At 37.5% G+C, this 21,346-nt stretch overlaps 1 protein-coding gene across 4 annotated transcripts in view; it reads left to right on the forward strand.

Annotated features, from left to right (window-relative positions):
• The window catches only part of LOC111154514 (prolylcarboxypeptidase), a 70,910-nt gene that overhangs the window by 35,858 nt on the left and 13,706 nt on the right, over positions 1–21,346 (forward strand). For all 4 annotated transcript variants that reach the window (XM_022514163.1, XM_022514161.1, XM_022514162.1 and 1 more), the window contains 5 exons: positions 2,859–2,999; positions 6,556–6,657; positions 12,377–12,558; positions 12,796–12,953; positions 13,523–13,695. In XM_022514163.1, the coding sequence (XP_022369871.1) occupies positions 2,859–2,999; positions 6,556–6,657; positions 12,377–12,558; positions 12,796–12,953; positions 13,523–13,695 (756 nt within the window). The remainder of the gene's footprint in view (positions 1–2,858; positions 3,000–6,555; positions 6,658–12,376; positions 12,559–12,795; positions 12,954–13,522; positions 13,696–21,346) is intronic.

Here is a 21,346-nt window from a genome sequence, read left to right on the forward strand (position 1 = left end):
AATGGGTATACTTGAATTCATTTAAATTAAGTGTAGGTGTTATGGCTCAACCAACACTTTATCCCATTGCCAAGCTTACTTCTTGGCCCAGAACAGGAACTTGGCGATTCAATAGATGCTTGTTGAATGAGGGATTGGTTATATATGTTGAACTGGCATATAAAATGGGAGGGATTTTTAGCACATGGACATCATTATCATATGCCTGTTCTGTACAAACTTTATTTTCTCGAGGTAGGCAGATTTTGGATTAGAATAGTTTATATTTTAGGACTATGTGTAATGATGATCATGGTCATCAGAAAGTATACAGTTAGTGCAGTTTTGAGAAACTTGCATGTTTGGGACCTCTGGAATAATGTGAAGTAGATATGTGTGGGTAGATGGAGCTGGGTATGAGGAGTCCCATCTGTTTTAGAAGGACCTAGGTAAGTCTTGCAGAGCTTGGTGTAGGTCTGAACCAGACAGTCTGAAGCAGCACTGGAGCAGCACTGAGGTACTGGTCTACCCCAGACCAGATGCAGCAGTTTCACTTCTGTCTCCATAGTACTGGGGAAATGCAGCCCCATGATCCTAGAGGCTCAGTGGGACTCTGTACTGTGGATAACACTATAAATTTAGGTAGTTGCACATGAATCTTACCATGTTGTAGGATTTGATAAATACATTTAAATGGTGAGTTTATTAAGGGAAGGGTAAAAAAAAAAAAATCACAAAAATGTAAAGTTTGTTTTAAGCTTAAAATTATTGTCATTTTTATTATTTGGACATGTTTTATATTAAGTCTTGCAAAGTCTCAGTATCCTGTGTTTTTTTCTCTTTCAGTATAGATTAAATTTTCTTCCTTTAAATTCATCTTACTTTTTTGTGCTGAAATATTTTCAGGTAAATTGCACACAGCATGACGTTCTATCTCTAAATCATTCAACGTACAGCTGTAAAAAATAAAAACGTTTACTTATGTAGCCACAATATGATCATTGCTAACAAAATTAATGAGTCATTAGTATTGTCTAATACCTAGTCCATATTCACATTAACCTAATTGTCCCTAAATTATCATTTGTTTGAACCAGAATACAACTTGGAATCATGCATTGCATCTGGTTATTTTGTTCCTTAAAGTTTAGTATTTATCATTATATTGCCTTACCATTGTCTTATCCCACGTTTGGATTTGTCTGATTGCTTATTCAGAATGTTTTTATCTTGTTAATCTACCTTGTGTATTTCCTGTTCTGTACAAACAGGAAATTAGATCTAAAAGAAATCAGATCTGAAGGCTGGAAAAAGATACAAGTTGAACATTTTTGGCATGATTTTATCATAGGTGAAATTTGGTGATATTTGCTTTTCTTGTACCACCTGAGGAGGTGCATAATCCATGCCTGGCCCGCTGGTAGTGATGCTAATTTTGATCAGTAGAGTGAGGTGATGACAGCCTGATCCTTCCATTGTAAAATTACATTTTGTTATGTGACAAGAAGGTACTCTCCATGGTGTTACTTTGGTCCTATTACAAATCTTCATTTCCCTGTCATTCATTTTCCTAATGTTTTTAACACCATGTGGTAATTTTTGCCCAAATCAGTAACTTCATAAGGGTTTGCAAAACTCATTTGTCTAATTTTGTCATTCCTTCTGCGTTAGCTGAAATTTAATTGAACACAGCTCTTTTTCATTAACTGGAACTATTTGATATTTTGAAACACAATTCCACTGGAAAGGGAGGTTAAATGTTGAGTTATTTTTGTATTCCCAATTTCTAAGTTAGGAGTTGGTTTAATAGGCACCTTAAGTGGTGACAAAGGACTATATATTTTGTTTTTCCTTTTTTGATATCCTTCTGAACTAATAGATTTTTGTGAATTGAATGTTTCAATCAGCTAATGAAAATACAGATGGTGGTAAGGGATATCTGTATTTTTTAAAAGATTTTATTTATTTGAGAGAGAGTGCTCGCATAAGCAGGGGGAGGGGCAGAGGGAACGGGATAAGCAGACTCCCCACCCAGCAGGGCCATCCCAGGTGCTGGGGATCCCGACCTGAGTGGAAGGCAGAAGCTCAACCAGCTGAGCCACCCAGGTGCCCCAGGGATATATGTATTTTAAAAGTTAATGGATTCAAATTTCTGTTTCCAATTCAGTTTTAACATTACTGTTTTTTTTAAATACCTCCTTTATAATTGTTATCTCTTCTCTTACACTGAAAATCTTGAGTACTGATAACATTGTTTTTTATTGTTGTTGTTGTTTTTTAAAGATTTTATTTATTTATTTGAGAGAGAGAGAGAGAGCGCGTGCGCGCGCGCACAGCAGGGTAGAGGGGTAGAAGGAGAGGGAGAAACAGACTCCCTGCTGAGCCAGGAGCCCACATGGGGCTCAGTCCTAGGACTGATCATTATCTGAGGCCTGAGCTGAAAGCAGATGCTTAACTGGCCAAGACATCCAGGAACCCCTGTTGGGTTTTGTTGTTGTTGTTGTTTTAAGTAAGTTTCACACCCAGTATGGAACATGAACTCATGACCCTGAGATCAAGAGTTGCATGCTCTACCAACTGAGCCAGCCGGGTGCCCCTAACATTTTTTTATCTTACAGTATAAAGAAAGTAATTTCAAAATAACAGTGCCAGTATTACTACTGTAACTAAAATCAAATGAAGTTTAAAAAGTTTTGTGATTAGGTGTGGTGCACAAACAATGAATTCTGGACCACTGAAAAGAAATTAAAAAAAAAAGTTTTGCGGTTATTTTTGTAACATAGGTTGATCTTAATGGAAGAATAAACTTAATTACTTTTTTTTTTTGTTCTCATTAAATTACTCTCCTCTGAAATTTGTCTACTGTGTTTTTGTCTTAGGTTGATCATTTTGGATTTAGTGCTGATAAAACTTTTAAACAACGGTACCTAATAGCTGATGCATACTGGAAGAAAAATGGTGGATCAGTACTTTTCTACACTGGTAATGAAGGGGACATTACCTGGTTTTGTAATAATACGGTATGTGCAAATTCTTATGCTCAGTTTGCCTTTTATTATGGCAAACTGGAAAAAAAATATGTTTTGCAGTGTGTATGACCAAGTATCATTGTAGCTAATTGTGAAGCTCTTTAGAAAATAACAGATAAAACTCACTAATAATAGAAAAATGGCAGAAGCATATAAGTGGGCAGATCACAAAAGAATGAATACAGATGTCCAGTAAGCCTGTGTGTTCTGCCTTAAAGAATTATACATGAAAATATTTTTGGATAATTGAATTGTACATTTTTTAAAAATCTTGTCTTGTTTCTAGAGTGAATAAGGATATGAGGGACATGGGAATAAGAATGTTATTGCAGAGGCATCTGGGTGGCTCAGTTAAGCATCTGTCTTTGGCTCAGGTCGTGATCCCAGAGTCCTGGGATTGAGCCCTACATTGTGCTCCTTGCTCATCTGGAAGCCTGCTTCTCACTCTCCCTCTGCCTGCAGCTCCCCCTGCCTGTGCTGTCTCTCTGTCAAATAAATAAATAAAATCTTTTTAAAAATGTTATTGCATATAGGTTTTTTTGGTTTTTGTTTGTTTTGATTATGGTCAATGTAAATGTAAACACAAGGGCGTGAATTTTTGTTTGTTCAATGTTGTGTATTCAGTCTAAAACTGCTAAGGCATATAGTTGGTGCTCAATAAATATTTGTTAAATGAATAAATGAATAAAACCTAAACAAAGCCAGGGCAAATAAGAAAAAAGAAATGCAAGTTTGATTGTCAAATAGGATTTTAGCTTTCCTGTTCTATTTTTCTTATATTTGTGAGGGTTAAAAAATTGTATAGATGTCAGCTTGCTTCCCTGACTGTACATCCTATCATCTTTTATAATAACACTTAAATCCATTAGCCACATTTAATTTAGAAGGACATTTGAAAGGAAGAAATTTTCCTTTTTTGTATTCCAAAACTGTGACTAGAAGATGTCATCTTCCTATCAAAAAGCTAGTCTGTGAATTACCTTAAAGTGAAGACTGAATTATATTTTCTCCACTGCCAATGTCTGGCAATGGTGCCTAGTATTCAGGAGGTCTCAGTAAATGTGTGTTGAACTACACTGAACTGGAAGCAAAGATATGAACCCAATTATACTGTTACTGGATTTCCCATTTCTGATTATTTCCTTAGGAATATTGAGTCTAAATATGTTAGTTGAAAATAATTTCCTGAGAAATGGGATCCTAGGATGATGTTTCTCTTACATCAGTGACCAATGAAGTTAAGATTTATTTTCCATCAGATTCCTGCTTGCTTTTTCTGTGGAACAACTGAGGCTGCTTAACCCTTTTTTTTTTTCCTCTTGTGTGACTTCCTATTTATGCCAAGGCCATGGAGCAGCTTCTCCTGTCCAGTTATTTTTCCAGCTCCTCCCCCACTTCCTCCTCCTCTTCCTTCTTTTTTTGAGAGAGAGAATAAATGGGAGGGTAGGAGGAAAGAGAGTGGGAGAGAGAGAATTTTAAGCAGGCTCCACATTCAGTGTAGAGCGCAACTTGGGGCTCAGTCTCATGACCCTGAGATCATGACCTCAGCTGAAATCAAGAGTTAGATGCTTAAAAAAAATTTTAAAATAAGAATAAATGAAAAAATTTAAAAAATTTTAAAAAGTCAGACACTTAACTGAGCCACCCGTGTGCTCCCTCCTTGTCTTTATAGAATTAATAAACAGGCAGCTCTTCCTCCCTTCACTGCTCTGACCGACACTGCAGCATAATTTCAGGCTTGCCTCAGAAGTGGTAGAGAGCAAGAGCCACACAGTGTTGAAGCAGTTCAGGAAGGGGCTAAAGGTAGATCCTTAGGAGGATCCCAGTTTTTTCCCAGCCCTAGACACCTCCCTGTACATACTAAAATGTCCTGGTTGCATATTCACATATTCTGGACATTCATCTATTAAGAGACAGTGTAGCAGAATGTCAGGAATGATAGACTGATTAGGACTGATAAGGATTGAATTCTGGTTTTACCATTATGATTTGTGACTTTGGGTAGTTTCTTATTCTGTGCCTCAGTTTTCTTATGTGCTAAATGGGTATATTAATAATCTGGTTCATAGAGTTGCTGCAAGGACTAAATAAGAATTAGGAACTGAGGACAATGCTATACTATTATTAAATGTTAATATATTACATGGACCTCTTCTGAAAAATAAAAATACCCTGAAATAGATACAGGCAAATAATCACTTATTATAATGCATATCAGTTCACTTAAATTGCTTCCTTTAAAAGCCTGAGGTCCCCAGAGGTGTGGCTATTTTGATAGATGATCCTTACCCTTAAGCAGCTCATAATCTGGTAGGGTAAGACACACATATAAGCAAATATTGCAACACGGTAATAGAGAGCTATGCCTAGCACGGTGGTGTTGAGAAGCGGGAGTGATCAGCAGTGCCACAATGGGGCAGGTAGAGGAGAGCATGCTTGAGCTGGTTATTACAGGATCTGCAGATAAATGGCAGGGACTGGGCAACGTATTAAGAGAGAAAGTAAGGATTATTGAAACCATCACAGATAACAGTTTAAATTCTCCATCACCACATGCGCGCAGATCTTTTAATTGTTCATTTATTGATCGAAATGAACAAAACCTTTTAGAAATTTCTTAGTTGTTGGTAGGGAGCAGCAGCTCATTAAAAAACAAGAGTGTGCCCTAGGAATGACAAATAGTTTTAATCTGTGCTAAATCTAAATCTAATCGATTGATGTTGGCTGCCTAGAGTGCTTTGTCAAGAAGAATTCTGAGGGCACCATTTGAGGTAAATGAAAAAAATGCAGTGATTGATGAATCACAAGCATTAAGTGTGGACATAAGGAGGTCGAACAGCACTTGCAGATTGTTTTATGAAGCCAGCCAGCCAGTGTTCAGTTCTTGGCTCTGCCACTTCTAGTTGTGTTGACTATCATAGGATATTTAAACTACTGTGTCTCAGTGTCCTTGTCTCTAAAATGGGGATAATAAAAGTGCCTATCTCCTAGATTGTTGTGATAATTAAGTGAATTAATATATATGAAGTGTTTAGAACAGTGCCTGACGCATTGTAAGCACTCAGCTATTCTGGCCTTTGTTAGCTACTGCTTATTTTCAAGCAAATAAGATAATATGGAACCCAAGGGAATCCAGTATGCTTATTTTTATTGTTTTTTTTTTCTTTTATGTTGTAAATGTTTATGAGTAGGCAGCTAACTTAGACATCCTCAGTTCTTTCCTAGACTGGTACACAGAGCAATTTGAAGGCTATTTTCGACACAATATTGATTCTACAGCTAGAGTGTTAGAATAAGGAGAGTTGGAATGACTGGTGTTTGAGTGACTTGAGCTTATTTTTAATTGTTTCACTCTAAAATAGTATGAGATTGATGTGCAACAATGAAACAATAATTTTTTACCTGTAGAACAAACATAAATTATGCAGCTTCTCAGAGTTCTTTTTGGTCTGGTTTAACATTCGTTTCATAGGAGTTGCCAAAAGGATCAATGACTTTTTTCACATCCTGGTTTTTATCCTGTAAAATATTTGTAAATTCTTCCCAGGGGTTCATGTGGGATGTGGCTGATCAACTGAAGGCTATGTTGGTGTTTGCAGAACATCGATACTATGGAGAGTCCCTACCTTTTGGTAACAAATCATTCAGGGTAAGTATGGGCGTGCCTTGTTTTATTGTACTTCCATTTACTGTACTTCACAGATCATGTGGTATTTGCAAATTGAAGGTTTGTGGCAACTCTGTGTTGAGCCAGTGTATCAGTGCCATTTTTCTAATAGCATTTGCTTCCTTTGTGTCTCTGTGATACATTTTGGCAATTCTTGTAATATGTTTGACTTTTTCATTATTTTTATATTTGTTATGGTTATCTGTGATCAGTTGTCCAAGATGCTCACATAAGATGGCAAACTTAATTGATAAATAACGTATCTGTTCTCACTGCTCTACCGAGTGGCTAGTCCTCCATCTCTTTCTGTCTCCTCAGGCCTGGTTATTCCCTGAGACACAAAAATATTGAAATAAGCTAATTAATAATCCTGCATAATCCTGCAATGACCTCTAAATGTTCCAATGAAAAGAAAAGAAGAGTTGCATGTCTCTCACTGTAAATAGAAAGCTAGAAATGATTAAGCTTAGTGAGGAAGGCATGTTCAAAGTTCAAAATAGTGAGAGAGGCCAAAAGCTAGGCCTCTAGTGCCAGTCATTCAGCCAGGTTGTGAATGCAAAGAAAGAATACTTGAAGGAAATTAAAAGTGCTACTCCAGTGAACATACACCTGACAAAAAAGTGAAACAGCATTGTTGTTGATATAGAGAAAGTTTGAGTGGTCTGGATAGAAGATCAAACAAACCACAACATTCCCTCAAGTCAAAGCCTAATCCAGAGCAAGGCCCTAACTCTCTTCAGTTTGATGAAGGCTGAGGAAGGTGAGGAAGCTACAGAGGAAAAGTCTGAAGCTAGCAGAGGTTGGTTCATGAGCTTTAAGGAAAGAAGCCATCTCCGTAACATAACCGTGAAGATGAAGCAGTAAGTGCTGATACAGAAGTTGCAGTAAGTTATACAGAAAATCTAGCTGAGATAATTCATGAAGTTAACTACATTAAACCATAGATTTTCAATATAGACAAAACAGCTCCTATTGAAAGAGAATGCCATCTAGGACTTTTCATTGCTAGAGAGGAGAAGTCAATGATTGGCTTCAGATCTTCGAAAGGACAGCCTGACTCTCTTATTAGGGGTTAGTGTAGCTGGTAACTTTAAATTGAAGCCAGTGCACATTTACCATCCTGAATATCCTAGGGCCTTAAGGAATTATGCTGTATCTACTTTGTTTGTGCTCTATAAATGGAAGAACAAAGCCTGAATGGCTGCACATCTGTTCACAAAATGGTCTGCTGAATATTTTAAGATCACTGTTGAGACCTACTGCTCAGGAAGAAAAAAGTTCCTTTCAAAATACTGTTCATTGACAATGCACCTGGTCATCCAAAAGCTCTGATGCAGATGTACAGTGCGGTGAACGTTGTTTTCATGTCTCCTAATACAGCATCCGTTCTGCAACCCATGGATCCAGAAGTTATTTTGAGGGGTGCTGGGTGGCTCAGTGGGTTAAGCCTCTGCTTTTGGCTCAGGTCATGATCCCAGGGTTCTGGGATCGAGCCCCACATCGGGCTCTCTGCTCAGTGGGGAGCCTGCTTCCCCCTCCCTCTCAGCTGCCTCTCTGCCTACTTGTGATCTCTCTGTCAAATAAATAAATAAAATCTTTTTTAAAAAGTCATTTTGAATTTCAAATCTTACTTATGAAATACATTTCGTAAGGCTATAGCTGCCACAGAGAGTGAATCCTCTGATAGATATGGGCAAAGTCAGTTGAAAAACTCCTGGAAAAGATTCACCATTCTAGATGCCTTGAAGGATATTTAGGGTTTATGTGAAGAGGTCAAAATAATCAACATGAACTGGAGTTTGAAAGAAGTAGATTTCAGCCCTTGTGTATAACTGTGAGGGGCTGAAGACTTCAGTGGAGGATGTAACTGCAAATGTGGTAGAAACAGCAAGAGAACTAGAATTACAAGTGTAGCCTTAAGATGTGACTGAAATGCTCCAATCTCATGATAAAATTTGAATAGATGAAGAGTTGCTTCTCATGGTTGAGCAAAGAAAGTGGTTTCTGAAGATGGAATCTACTGCTGGTGAAGATGCTATGAAGATTGTTGAAATAACAACAATGCATGTAGAAAATTATAAAAACTTAACTTGGTAAAACAGCTATAGGGTTTGAGAGGACTGATAACAAGTTTGAAAGAAGTTCTCCTGTGGATTAAGTACTATTGAACAGCATCACAAGCTACAGAGAAAGCATTCATGAAAGGAAAAATCAATCAATGTGGCAGACTTTATTGTTGTTTTATTTTAAGACATTGCCACAGGGCACCTGGGTGGCTCAGTGGGTTAAGCCTCTGCCTTCGGCTCTGGTCATGATCTCCGGGTCCTGGGATCAAGTCCCGCATCGGGCTCTCTGCTTGATAGGGAGCCTGCTTCCTCCTCTCTCTCTCTCTCTCTGCCTGCTTCTCTGCCTACCTGTGATCTCTCTCTGTCAAATAAATAAAATCTTTAAAAAAAAAAAAAAAAGGCATTGCCACAGCCACCCTAGCCTTCAGCAACTGCCCCCCCCTGACCAATTGGCAGCCATCATCATTTAGGCATGATCCTCCACTGGTAAAAAGATGAAAGCTCAGAAAGCTCAGATGACGGTTAGGATTTTTTATCAATGAAGTATTTTAAAATTAAGTATGTACATCTTTTTTTAAATAATACTAATGCACGCTTACTAGACTACAGTATGGTGTAAACATAACTTTATGTGCACTAGGAAACCAAAATAGTAGTTTGACTTGCTTTATTGCGATATCCACTTTATTGAAGTGGTCTGGAACTGAACCTGCAAGATCTCTGAGGTGTGCCTGTATACTTTTTATTTTTAAGTTTAAAACTTTTTTTTTTGAAGTTTAGGATATTACATGTTCTAATAACATGTAAGAAAGAAATGATAGCTTTAACTTGAACAGCTTGAAATTTCAAAAATCTGTATATAATCTTTCCTTTTTATATGCAATTGAACAAATTAAGCCTTTTCAAAGCCATAATATTATCATTTATAGTGTTGGTCAGTCTTTAACTCAGTGTGATGAGGTTAGCTCTCACTAGAGAAATCCTATATGGCTGCAGAGACTTTGAAGGGAACTTCTCAGTGTTGCAAAAATGTCAGTAAGTAATTCTGGTTTATAAATTACACACTTAAATTCCTGGGTCTACCCCTGGAAAAAATACAGTGAGCACTCAGTTGTTTAATAGGTATTTTTCAATAAAATGAGGACAAATTATCCCTGTTTTCAGTGAGTCCAGTGGGCCACTTGGATTCCCTTCTGGCCTTTCCTGATCTCACAAGGAGCTTTGGCCTTGACCACAGACTGTACACCTAATAAAAAGGAAACATTTTCTGCATCTAAGTCACTCATGTACTACCTTTGTGATTCTGAGTGTATGGTTGCGATCTGCACTATTATTTACACAATATTTTTCTTTAAACAACTAACTTTTCAAACTTTACATTACCTTAACAAGGGCTTTATATACTAGTTACATTTTTTTTTCTAAATGACATTAAAACAAGTATTAAATTAAGAAAGACTGTGTATTATCTAAGACCATCATGCATACTACCAGTATACACATACCATCCTTTTGGGGAACTCTGAGTTAGAAGAACTCAGGGACAGTAATTTTCTGGCTGCCTATTTTGAAAGGAGTTTTAATTTTTGTTCTCAGAGGTTTTATTACCTCATTATAATTAAATAAAAAGTGAAAAATGAAAAGCAGAACAATTTGCTGATATTTGTTGGGCTGCATGAGAAACTCTGTTCTTTAGCTTACTACTCTGCATAATTATCTGATTAGGAGAGTTGATAGATCCTGAAACCATTGAGTAGTAGTCCCCTTGTTGCAGACAGAAATGTAATATCCTCTTCTAGATCCCTTCTTTCATGCTTTGTTAGCAAAAAGGAGCAGAGGGCTCTTCTTCGATATGCTTCTTTCTCTTCATGTGCTCACAGAATTTGTCAGTAGCTTGGGGGATAATATTACAAATATTATGCGAGGATTAGGAAAAAATCGCACTCAGCTATACATAATGCCATGAAAACTGGAAGTAAAAGACTAGTGACAGACAATAAGCAAGGCGGTAAGAGGTCAGAAGGTATACATCTTGGATAAGGGGGAAGGCTAAAGGAGTAGGTGACATACATAGGAAAGATGGGAACTATGTGGTTTCAGACTTTGCCAAATGATGGAAGGAGTCAAACAGAGTGGTGAGACCAAAGCATGAAGATCAAGTAAGACAGCCTAATCGGTATATAGCTGTACTAGTTACCTATTACTATGTAACAATTTACCTTAAACCTTAGTGATTGAGGGGTGCCTGGGTGGCTCAGTGGTTTGAGCCTCTGCCTTCGGCTCAGGTCATGATCTCAGGGTCCTGGGATCGAGCCCCGCATCAGGCTCTCTGCTCATCAGGGAGCCTGCTTCCCCCACCACCCCTGCCTGCCTCTCTGCCTACTTGTGATCTCTGTCAAATAAATAAATAAATAATCTTAAAAAAAACAAAAACAAAAACCTTAGTGATTTAAAACAGCAGTAAACATTTATTGTCTCATGCTCCTGTGGGTAAGAAATTAAAAGTGGCTCAGCTAGGAGGTTCTTTTTTAAGGGGTCTCATGAGGTTGAGATGTCAGCTGGTGCTAACAATTATCTGAAGGCTTGGCTGGTGCCAGAGAACCCTCTCCACTATAGGGAGAATCCACATGAGTGATAAAATGTTGCTGGGTGTTAGCCAGAGGCTACAATTTGTCTCTTCCTGCGTTTCTCCAAAGGCTTAGTTCAGTGGCCTCATGACAAGGCAGCTGGCTTCCCTCAAAGTCGGTAATCCAATGGAGCAAGGTGGAAACTGCAGTGCTTATTATGAGTTAACTTTGGAAGTCACATATTGCTTCTGACACATTTTATTGGTTAGAACCAAATCACTAAGTCCAGTACAAGTTCAAAGAAAGGACTTATCTTTTAAAGGGAGATACTTTATTAGCCTCCTCAGCTTAGCAGGACTCTGAGCTCTACTTCCCTATGTTAAAGTGAGGCAGTTGTCTCTAGGCAGAGAATTAGATGATCATGGAACTTATGTTTTGAGTATCCTTCTCTCAGGGATCAATGTCTTGTGTTGCTGGTTTTCTAATGCCTGAATATAGTTGCTCTATTGGTTTTTGTTTTTAACTCTAATTTTATATTGTTTACAACAGGGTAATTTCCGGTTGTTGGCATATCAGGCATTATTTTCTTTCTTACTAGGGAGGGTGAGATTTATTTTTATTGATGATACTTCAGTATTTCACAGGATTCGGTCTACTTTTGCCTGTATGGTAGCCATTTTAAATGTTTCAAGTTTTAAAATAAAAATTATAATACAGCAATTATCTGTTAAGCTGAAAATTGTATTCTGTCACATTTGCTGTTAAAAGTTACTTAGAGTTTGTTTCTGTTATTTCTACAACCTCAACAAGATCTTTGGTAAATAGCATTTAATAGAAATCACATTTGAATGCAAAATATATTATGTTTGTCACACAAACTTAAAATCATTGTTTTAATGATTTGTTTAAATCAGCATTGCTCTTATGTTGACTGGGCATTTTAACTCAATTGCTTAGAAATTCTGTTTGGAGAAAAGCTTATCTGACTGGCTTTTTTCTTGGATCTATGCTATGCCTAAGCTGCTATTATGTGCACATTTATATTTGTTCTTTGTTACTTTTCTTTAGGATTCCAGACACTTGAATTTTCTGACATCGGAACAAGCTCTGGCTGATTTTGCAGTGTTAATCAAACACTTGAAAAAAACAATCCCAGGAGCTAAAAATCAACCTGTCATTGCCATAGGGGGCTCTTACGGTGGCATGCTTGCAGCCTGGTTCAGGATGAAATATCCTCATATAGTGGTTGGGTAAATGCATTTATGTTGGACATGAGCACTTCTTAATGGTTGTCAAGCATACTTAGAGATTTGTTTTGGGTAAAACAAGTTCTGTTGTACTGATATTTCTACTTTATATCTCATTAACAGCTGTAATGTTTTCTCACCATTTTTGTTCAGTATCAGTTTCAATTTCAGAACTTTAATTCAGTAAGTTGCATTTTTTTTTTTTTTCTTTTCTCCTTTCTCATTTTTCTCACCATTTAGAGCTCTTGCAGCCTCCGCCCCCATTTGGCATTTTGGTAATCTGGTACCTTGTGGTGTGTTTATGGAGACTGTAACTAAAGATTTTAAGAGAGGTGGTCCAAATTGTTCAGAAACCATCCGTAGCTCCTGGGATGCTATTAATCGATTCTCAAGAACAGGTAAGCTTTAATTAATAGAATGGAATCACAGAGTTTTTTACCTTTCACTTGTTAATTTCAACACTTCTCAGTTTTTCAGTAACATTTTTACTTAGGTAAAACATACAAAAACATACACAAATCAAAATACATCACTTGATGAATTTTCAAAAGGGAAAACATAATCGGTATGGTATAATAGTTTACTCATCATCCAGTATAATCAGGAACACAGTATGTATGTTTTGTGTCTGCTGTCTTTTGCTTGACACTATGTCAGATACTTCCATTTGTTTTACTTGTTGGGGTTTACACTGATTGCTCTCTAGTGTTCCATTTGTTTATTTATTTACTTAACCTCAATCATAATCTTTAAAGCAGGGAATAATTCATATAATTTCTGGCAAACTCCATGAGGATAGACAACCTGTTTATCATGGGATTATCCAGATGCTTAAAAATATTTTATTGAATGTTGAAAAAGCATTCTTGGAGAAATGGTATAGAATATTGAATTTTCTGGAGTATTGAGTAAAGCGTTCTGTCAAATAGTGCTTTTTAGGTTCCCAACAATGTGATTCTCTTCTCAGGTGCTGGCTTGCGTTGGCTTTCTGAAGCCCTTGACTTATGTACCGCATTAACAAATGCTCAGGATGTCCAGCGTTTGAAAGCCTGGCTCTCTGAAACCTGGATAAATCTGGCAATGGTGGACTACCCTTATGAGTGTGACTTTTTACAACCTTTGCCTGCTTGGCCTATAAAGGTAACAGAAGAATGTCCTTTCATCACTTTTAATATGAACTTCTGTCTCTCTCTCTTTCTTTTTGTTTATAGAAAGCATCTTTCTTTTTTTGTAATTTATATTCAAGTTAATTAACATATAGTGTATTATTAGTCTCAGGATTTTGTTTTGTTTTTTAAACTGGTGCTTTCTGTGACTTTTAGCATTAAAGGAATCTCCAGTGACAAAGGGACTTGGTTTGACTAACCTGGGCAGAAATCCTGACTTCTGTCACTTTCTGGTTACTCACTTGGACATCTACCTGACTTTTCTTTTTTTCCTTTTTTTAAAGATTTATTTATTTATTTTTATTTATTTATCTTATTATTTAGCAACAGATAGAGGGAGAAGAAAAGAGTCATTTTGTTGTTGTTGTTGTTGTTGTTGTTGTTAAAGACAAGTCTTCTTCTTCTTCTTCTTTTTTAAAGATTTTATTTATTTATTTGACAGAGAGAGACACATCAACAGAGAGAACACAAGCAGGGGGAGTGGGAGAGGGAGAAGCAGGCTTCCCGCCGATCAGGGAGCCCCATGTGGGGCTTGATCCCAAGACCCTGGGATTATGAATTGAGATGAAGGCAAACACTTAATGACTGAGCCAGCCAGGTGCCCCAGGAAAGAGAGTCTTGAGCAGACTCTGTACTGAATGTAGAGCCTGAGCCCAAACAAAGAGTTGGTGACTTAACCAACTGCACCACCTAGGCGTCCCTTATCTAATACTTCTGAACATCAGTTTCCTCTCATTTGAATAAAGAAGACAAAATGAATAGATTATAGAGTTGTATGAATTAAAACTAATACCAGTAATTGCTGCTAATGGCGTGATTACTGTGCGCCGTGTCTTGTGCTGAACACTTTGCATGGACAGTTTACTTATTACATCTTTGTAATGTATGTGAGACAGGTAAGCTTGTCGTGTCGTATATGGTTAGTGGTTAATAAATGGCAAATGCTCTCACAATGCTATGATTCAGTCAACTGCTAATGTGTTCTAAGTGCTACACATTTATCACAAAGGAGTGATCTCCATGCAGCAGGTGGAGTGGAAAGAGTACTGACTCTGGATCCTTGATCTAGAAACTACCATTTACCAGCTGTGTGATCTTGGGTGAGGCTCTCTTCTTCTGAACCTCCACATCTTCCTCTGCAAAATGAAATAATTATACTTAGTTCTCCATAGGGTTGTGCTCAGGATCAAAAAAAATATTAGATGTGAAAACACTCTGGAAAGTGTAAAGACACCTTACATCATAAATGTTTAGGTTCTTTATATGGCAAAATGCTTTATTTATCTCCTTTTTAGCTTCTTTGTAAAGAACATTCTTAGTTTTAAAATCCAAGTTTGGCCAACTTGATGGTTAAGTTTAGAGAATATAACTGATTCTGCAGCTGGAATGAGTGCCAGAAATGTAAATAGACTTGATAATATGAGAACCAGTTTTCAAAAGCACTTTTAACAGTCCCTTTGAAGTTAATATTAAATGAACATTTTGCTTAAAACTTTATAACCCAAATGGAACAAGGTCATTTGCTATTAGAGATATTTTTCTTCATCTAAAAAGTAGAATGACAATTGGATGTCTTGCACATACAGGCCAGAGGTAAATGTGTATTGAATTAAATTGAATTTAGATAATACAGAAATATTTAAAAGAGCTGTCTCTCTCATGGTAAGAAAACCTGGATCAAAATAATGAGAAAAAACTAAATTCGAGTCAGTTAGCCTCCATATATGTCTTTGTGCTAATAAGGCCTTAGCTGTATTATTTTACTGTTGCAGAACACTTTCATATATGCTATCCCATTTAATCCCCTTATATATGAAAAAGAGGTACAATGGAGAGGAAATTTATGGAGTTTTTATAAAGAGGATATTTAAGCTCAGTGAAGATGGTGAAAGTGGGATTTGAGCTTGGGTCTACCATTGTTCAGAACCTCTGATCTTCTACCATATTGCACTGCATGAGGAGAGGATTTGGCTGAAGTTTTGGGTGGATCACTCGCTGCATTGTGACAACTATCAGATTTAACTGTATTCTCTTTACAAAGTGATAATTACTTTTGCATTTTTATGCCCACTTGAAGAACAAATGAGTTGTCAGGTGATAAAAACATATGGGGAATTCCCTTGTTATTTATAGCAAAAGTTGACAAACTTTATTTGTAAAGAACTAGATAGTAAATATTTTATGTTTTATGGGCCATTCAGTTTCTGCTGCAGTTATTCAGTTCTGCAGCTGTAGCAAGAAAGTAGCCAGTGTCACAAAAAATACTTTATTTATAAAACGGGCAGTAGCCTGGATTTGGCCTGTGGGCTTTAGTATGCCAACCCCTGATTTAGAAAAAAGCCAGAGGAATACGGCTTTTTAGTGTTCATTTGTTTATGATTTGGAACAAGGAACACTAACTTTGCTTCTCTACCCATTTCTTTAATGTTCCTTTTGAGGTACTTTGACTGTACTGAATGTAGAGCCTGAGCCCAAACATTTGTTGCATCTTTAAATGTAAATAAATGTCTATCCTTTCTTTCTCTTAAATATTCACTCAAAGTTAGTGGAGTGTATCTGAGATATTTTGCATTCTGTTTTTGATCTAGCACAGTTCTTTTATCTTTAGTACATATACATTATAAAAGTTTATTTTTAAGACAAGGTAACTTGGGTCTTTGCCCTACAATCACATTTTGTTTTTCTTCAGGACTACTTCTTGTCATTCTTTTCAGTTACTTCTTACAGTTTTATGTTTTTGGCATATTAAGAAATTCTTGATTGCTTATAATATATTTATGATTCTGTTTCTTGCCTGTACACCAACCAAAAGAAATCTCTCTTTGCCCCCTGCTTGAGAAATTTCCATTGCCCTATTTCCAGTTTTATCCTATATGATTTCAGAGTATTTCTACTGCATGTCTCCCTCCCAGACTTTTAGCTTTATATCACTTTCTTTCACTGTTCATTCTATTTCTCCTTTCTTGACCTCCTCTCTGTTCTCCCAACCCACTAATCCCAGGAACACTACCCAGTTGGGGACCGCTCTTTCACTTGGATAGTTCCATTTAACCAGGACTCCTCCTCCCTCTGATACACTTCCTCCTTTTTAAAGGGCTGACAAACAGCTGTACTTTTCTAAGTCTGTAACTCAGGCTTAGGATAGTGAAATGATGTGTAACAGTTGGGTTATGAAAAAAAGTAGGTGATTTCCAATTCTGCCTGGACCTTGTATGGTTCTGAAGGATCCATAGGCAGTGATTGAATGTCTTTTCTGTGTCAACTCAAGTATCGTTCTTTTTAATTTGTTTGTGGGCTCTGTACACTCAAACTCCATTTGCTTTTGTTTACTGTTAACAGAAGCTACAACATTCATGCAGAAATAATCATGGACTTGGCTGAGGGAACACAAGAAGAGAAAAGGGAAATAGAAAACCTCTGTGTCATTTGACTGCTCCGTCAGCATAAAAACTACTAGACCTCTTCTCAGCTTAAAGAGCAGTGTTTAAGGATACTATAGAGGTTGTTTATTTTGAATAAGTTTTTAGCTGATAACTCACCACATCTCTTGGCTTAGCCTTCTGAGCATGCAGATAGATATAGTGAAATAATAAGACATAAAATGGAAAATTTCTTCCATTTGTCTTGGTGTTTGATAATGTATTCGACCTCTCTGGGTGGTTTAAGCGGTTTAGGTGCATTCTATGAAAGGAGAGCTTTTAATGACAAAACTAATGTGATTATCTGTGAGTGTGAGAGGGGTATTGAAACCTTAGAGAAAGAAAATCTGTTAGAAAAGCTGAATGTATCTGCTTAATCCTTTCTCTAATGTGGATGGACCATACTTTCTGAGAGGAGGTTGGTCTTTTTTTTTTAACCTATCTTCTTTCCTTCTTTTAAAAAAAACTTCTTTGCCCCCTTTTTCTTTCTCTTATTCAAATGCTTATCCTTATAGGTAAAGGGACACGTAAAGCTTTGAAACAGATCATTATCTTTACTTTCTCTAGTGTATGTGGGGTCAAAGTGCAAATCTAAATATTTGCGTGCAGAGCTTATTAGTTTGGTACTAAGATAGAAATGTTCTGTTTCTAAACTCTTTAAAGCCATAATTAAAATGGATGTGTAATGCTCTTTTTAAAATTTTTTCCCCTGTACGTTCACTTTTGCTCTAGGAAACAGAAGGTAAATTAAGTATTTTGTATGTTGATTGTTGAGCCTCATATTAATTACTATTTTACAGTTTTCTTTGTTGCATAATAAAAAAGTTGTGTGATTTTTTTTTTTTAAGATTTTATTTATTTATTACAGAGAGAGCACAAGTAGGGGGAGCAGCAGGCAGAGGGAGAGGGAGAAGCAGGTTCCCCACTGAGCAGGGAGCCTGACATGGTGTCGATCTCAGGGTCCTGGGATCATGACCTGAGCCGAAGGCAGCTACCTAACTGACTGAGCCACCCAGGCGCCCCCCAAAAGTTGTATGATTTTTATATAAATATAAAATTTAGGGGCGACTGGGTGGCTCAGTGGGTTGGGCCTCTGCATTTGGCTCAGGTCATGATCTCGGGGTCCTGGGATCGAGCCCAACATCGGGCTCTCTGCTCCACAGGGAGCCTGCCTCTCTGCCTAGTTGTGATTTCTCTCTGTCAAATAAATATTAAATATATATATATATAATTTATATAATATAAAATATATATTATATATTTTATTTTTATATTGAATCCCTTTTATTAAAATTTTTACCTAAGACAGATAAACTTAGAAAAATATAAAGATAATCTAAGAATAAAAAAAATTGCTTAAAAAATTAAGCGTGAGACTACAGGTATATTTAGGCACTGTTTGTGTTGTTATTTTTCTCTTGTACTAAAACTTTGAGGTTGAGTATGTGTAGTGTTGGTTATTACAAATGGAAGCTCCAGAGTGTGTCTTCCGTTTGAATTCCAGCTCTGCCACTTCCTGGCTGTATGACTTTGGGCAAGTTTCTTAGCCTCTCTGTGCTTTAGTTTCCTCATTGGCAAAGTGGGGATATCATATTTGTAATGCTTATTAGGGTCATTATGAGAATTTAATAGAACCCCATGTATAGTAAGCACTAAAGTGATACTAGTTATATAATAGTAACTATTATTGTTGTTACATAATAATAGAGGGACAGTGTTATCCCAGGACTTTGTCGCCAGAATCTGGGTTCAGACTACTAAAATTGTATATCTGTAGCCAGACCTCTCCCAGCTTATTTTCTCCTCTGTGATATGGGATGCCCTTGTGTTTTACCCTGGGCCATTGTAGAGAAAGTACCTGACCTCGAGGAATATTCGGTAGTTGTACTAGCAGCCTCAGTCCCAGATGTTCTCGTATCAGTGAATTTATGGCACAAGTAGAAATGCTATACCTTACATAAAAATTGTTTGGAAGAAGCTAGTTTGATAGTGTCCATGAAATTAGTAGGAAGTACAGTACAGAGGCTATAATGGGTGGTGAGTATTCTGAATGAAAGTGGTTGGCAGGGACTCTTACCTTGTTGTCTGAGTAGATCATAGCCCCTAAATAAACAGTCAGTTGGATAATAACTGCAAATTATCAGGCTTAAGGTGAAGTGGGTATTAGATGAGGTTGAACCAAAGAAGCTGATAGCTTGACCACCTTTGACTTATAAACATGGCAGTTTCATGTGGATCCAACTTAACATTTACATAAGTGTTTTGTGCATTCTGTGGATTTTTAATAAAAGTACGTGATTATCTCCTTTTTTTTTTTTTTTAAGATTTTATGTATGTATTTGACAGAGAGAGAGATCACAAATAGAGAGGCAGGCAGAGAGAGGCGGGGAAGCAGGGTCCCTGTTGAGCAGAGAACTGGATGCAGGGCTGGATCCCAGGACTCTGAGATTATGACCTGAGCTGAAGGCAGAGGCTTAACCCACTGAGCCACCCAGGTGCCCCTGATTATCTCCTTTTATTCTTTTTTATTCGTGTTTTATTTTTGAATTTTATTTATTTATTTAAGAATAGAGGAAGAGAGAGACAGAGAAAGACAGAGTGCTTGTATGAGCAGGGTGGGGGAGAGGAGCAGAGGGAGAAGAACAAGCAGACTCTGTGCTGAGTGTGGAGCCCAACACAGGGCTCAGTTCTACAACCCCAAGATCATGACATGAGCTGAAATCAAAAGTCAGACACTTAACTGACTGAGTGAGCCACCCAGGCGCCCCATGATTATCTTCTTTTGACTAAGCATGGAAATAGTGCTGAGGTTTTGCTAGTATAACATCAGTATTTTTTTTGAAAATTTCATTCTTTACCACCATAATTGTTAAGAAAGTACATAGAGATATGTAGAGATTGTGTTCTTTATGCTAGAGGATGATACTTAGACTTACAGAAGTTTTGAGCTAGAAAGGAACTTTAGGAACAGTAAAATAATAAAATTCTCTTAGTAAATTTGTAGGTATTTTACAAAAAAAATTTAAGTGATTTTTTTTAGGCCTTCTGTTATCTGGTATACCAGTAGAATTATAAATTGGTACTTTATTTCTGTAACGCAACTTGACAGGATGTAGCAAAGGCCTTAAAAGTATTTATTTCCTGGGGCACCTGGGTGGCTTAGTCGGTTAAGCATCTGCCTTCAGCTTAGGTCATGATTCTAGGGTCCTAGGTTTGAACCCCACCATGTGGGCTCCCTGCTCAGCAGGATGCCTGCTTCTCCCTCTCCCTCTGCCCCTCCCCACTGCACCTGCTCTCTCTTGCTCTCTCTCAGATAAATAAATAAAATCTTTTTTAAAAGTGTTTATTTCCTTTGAATCAGTTATCTCAAGAAAACAGTTAAGGATATATGTAAAGATTTAGTCTCAGGTTTATTTATTGTAGCCTTTGTAGTGTAAAAGATTGGGAATGATACAGATGAGCAATTGTAGGATTGCTTCAACTTTTCCTCAACTCCTCATCCTGATTGCTCCTTTGGTCATTGTCTTTAAAGTGTGGTGCTCAGGGCGCCTGGGTGGCTCAGAGGGTTAAGCCTCTCCCTTCAGCTCAGGTCATGATTCCAGAGTCCTGGGATTGAGTCCCACATCGGGCTCTCTGCTCAGCAGGGAGCCTGCTTCCTCTCCCCTCTCTGTCTCTCTGCCTACTTGTGATCTCTCTCTCTCTGTCAAATAAATAAATAAATAAAATCTTTAAAAAAGAAAAAAAAAAGTGTGGTGCTCAGAACTGGACCCAGTACCCCAAAGGAGCCTTGACCTCAAAGAGGACAGTGGACCCAGGAGTGGCCTTAATCTGGACATGGAATTTCTATTAGATGCCAAGTTTCTGACCAGGATGTTCTCTTTGTGTAACTGGACTGCTGAAACCCAAGTATTGTCAGCTGGTGCCAGTCCCCAGCCATGCTTGTGTCTTTTAAGGAGTGACAGTAACTGCTATTGGCAGAGATGGCTATTCATGGGTACTCCTTTTCTTTGCCTGACAGAGGGGCAGTGTTCTAGCTCCGAGAGGGGATCTGATGCCAGCATGTGAGTCACACTTAACTTGCTACTGTTCTTTTCTAGTTTTAGGCTACTTCTTTGTTGTTGCTCATCAGCACTCACTTTTCCTCCTGCCCAGCTTACATTGTCACCCTGTCTCATCTATTGAGCTATATGCTTGACCTTAGTGCTC

The sequence above is a fragment of the Enhydra lutris genome, unplaced genomic scaffold, assembly GCF_002288905.1.
Source record: "Enhydra lutris kenyoni isolate GAN:26980312 unplaced genomic scaffold, ASM228890v2 scaffoldscaffold37, whole genome shotgun sequence".
Classification (NCBI taxonomy): domain Eukaryota; kingdom Metazoa; phylum Chordata; class Mammalia; order Carnivora; family Mustelidae; genus Enhydra; species Enhydra lutris.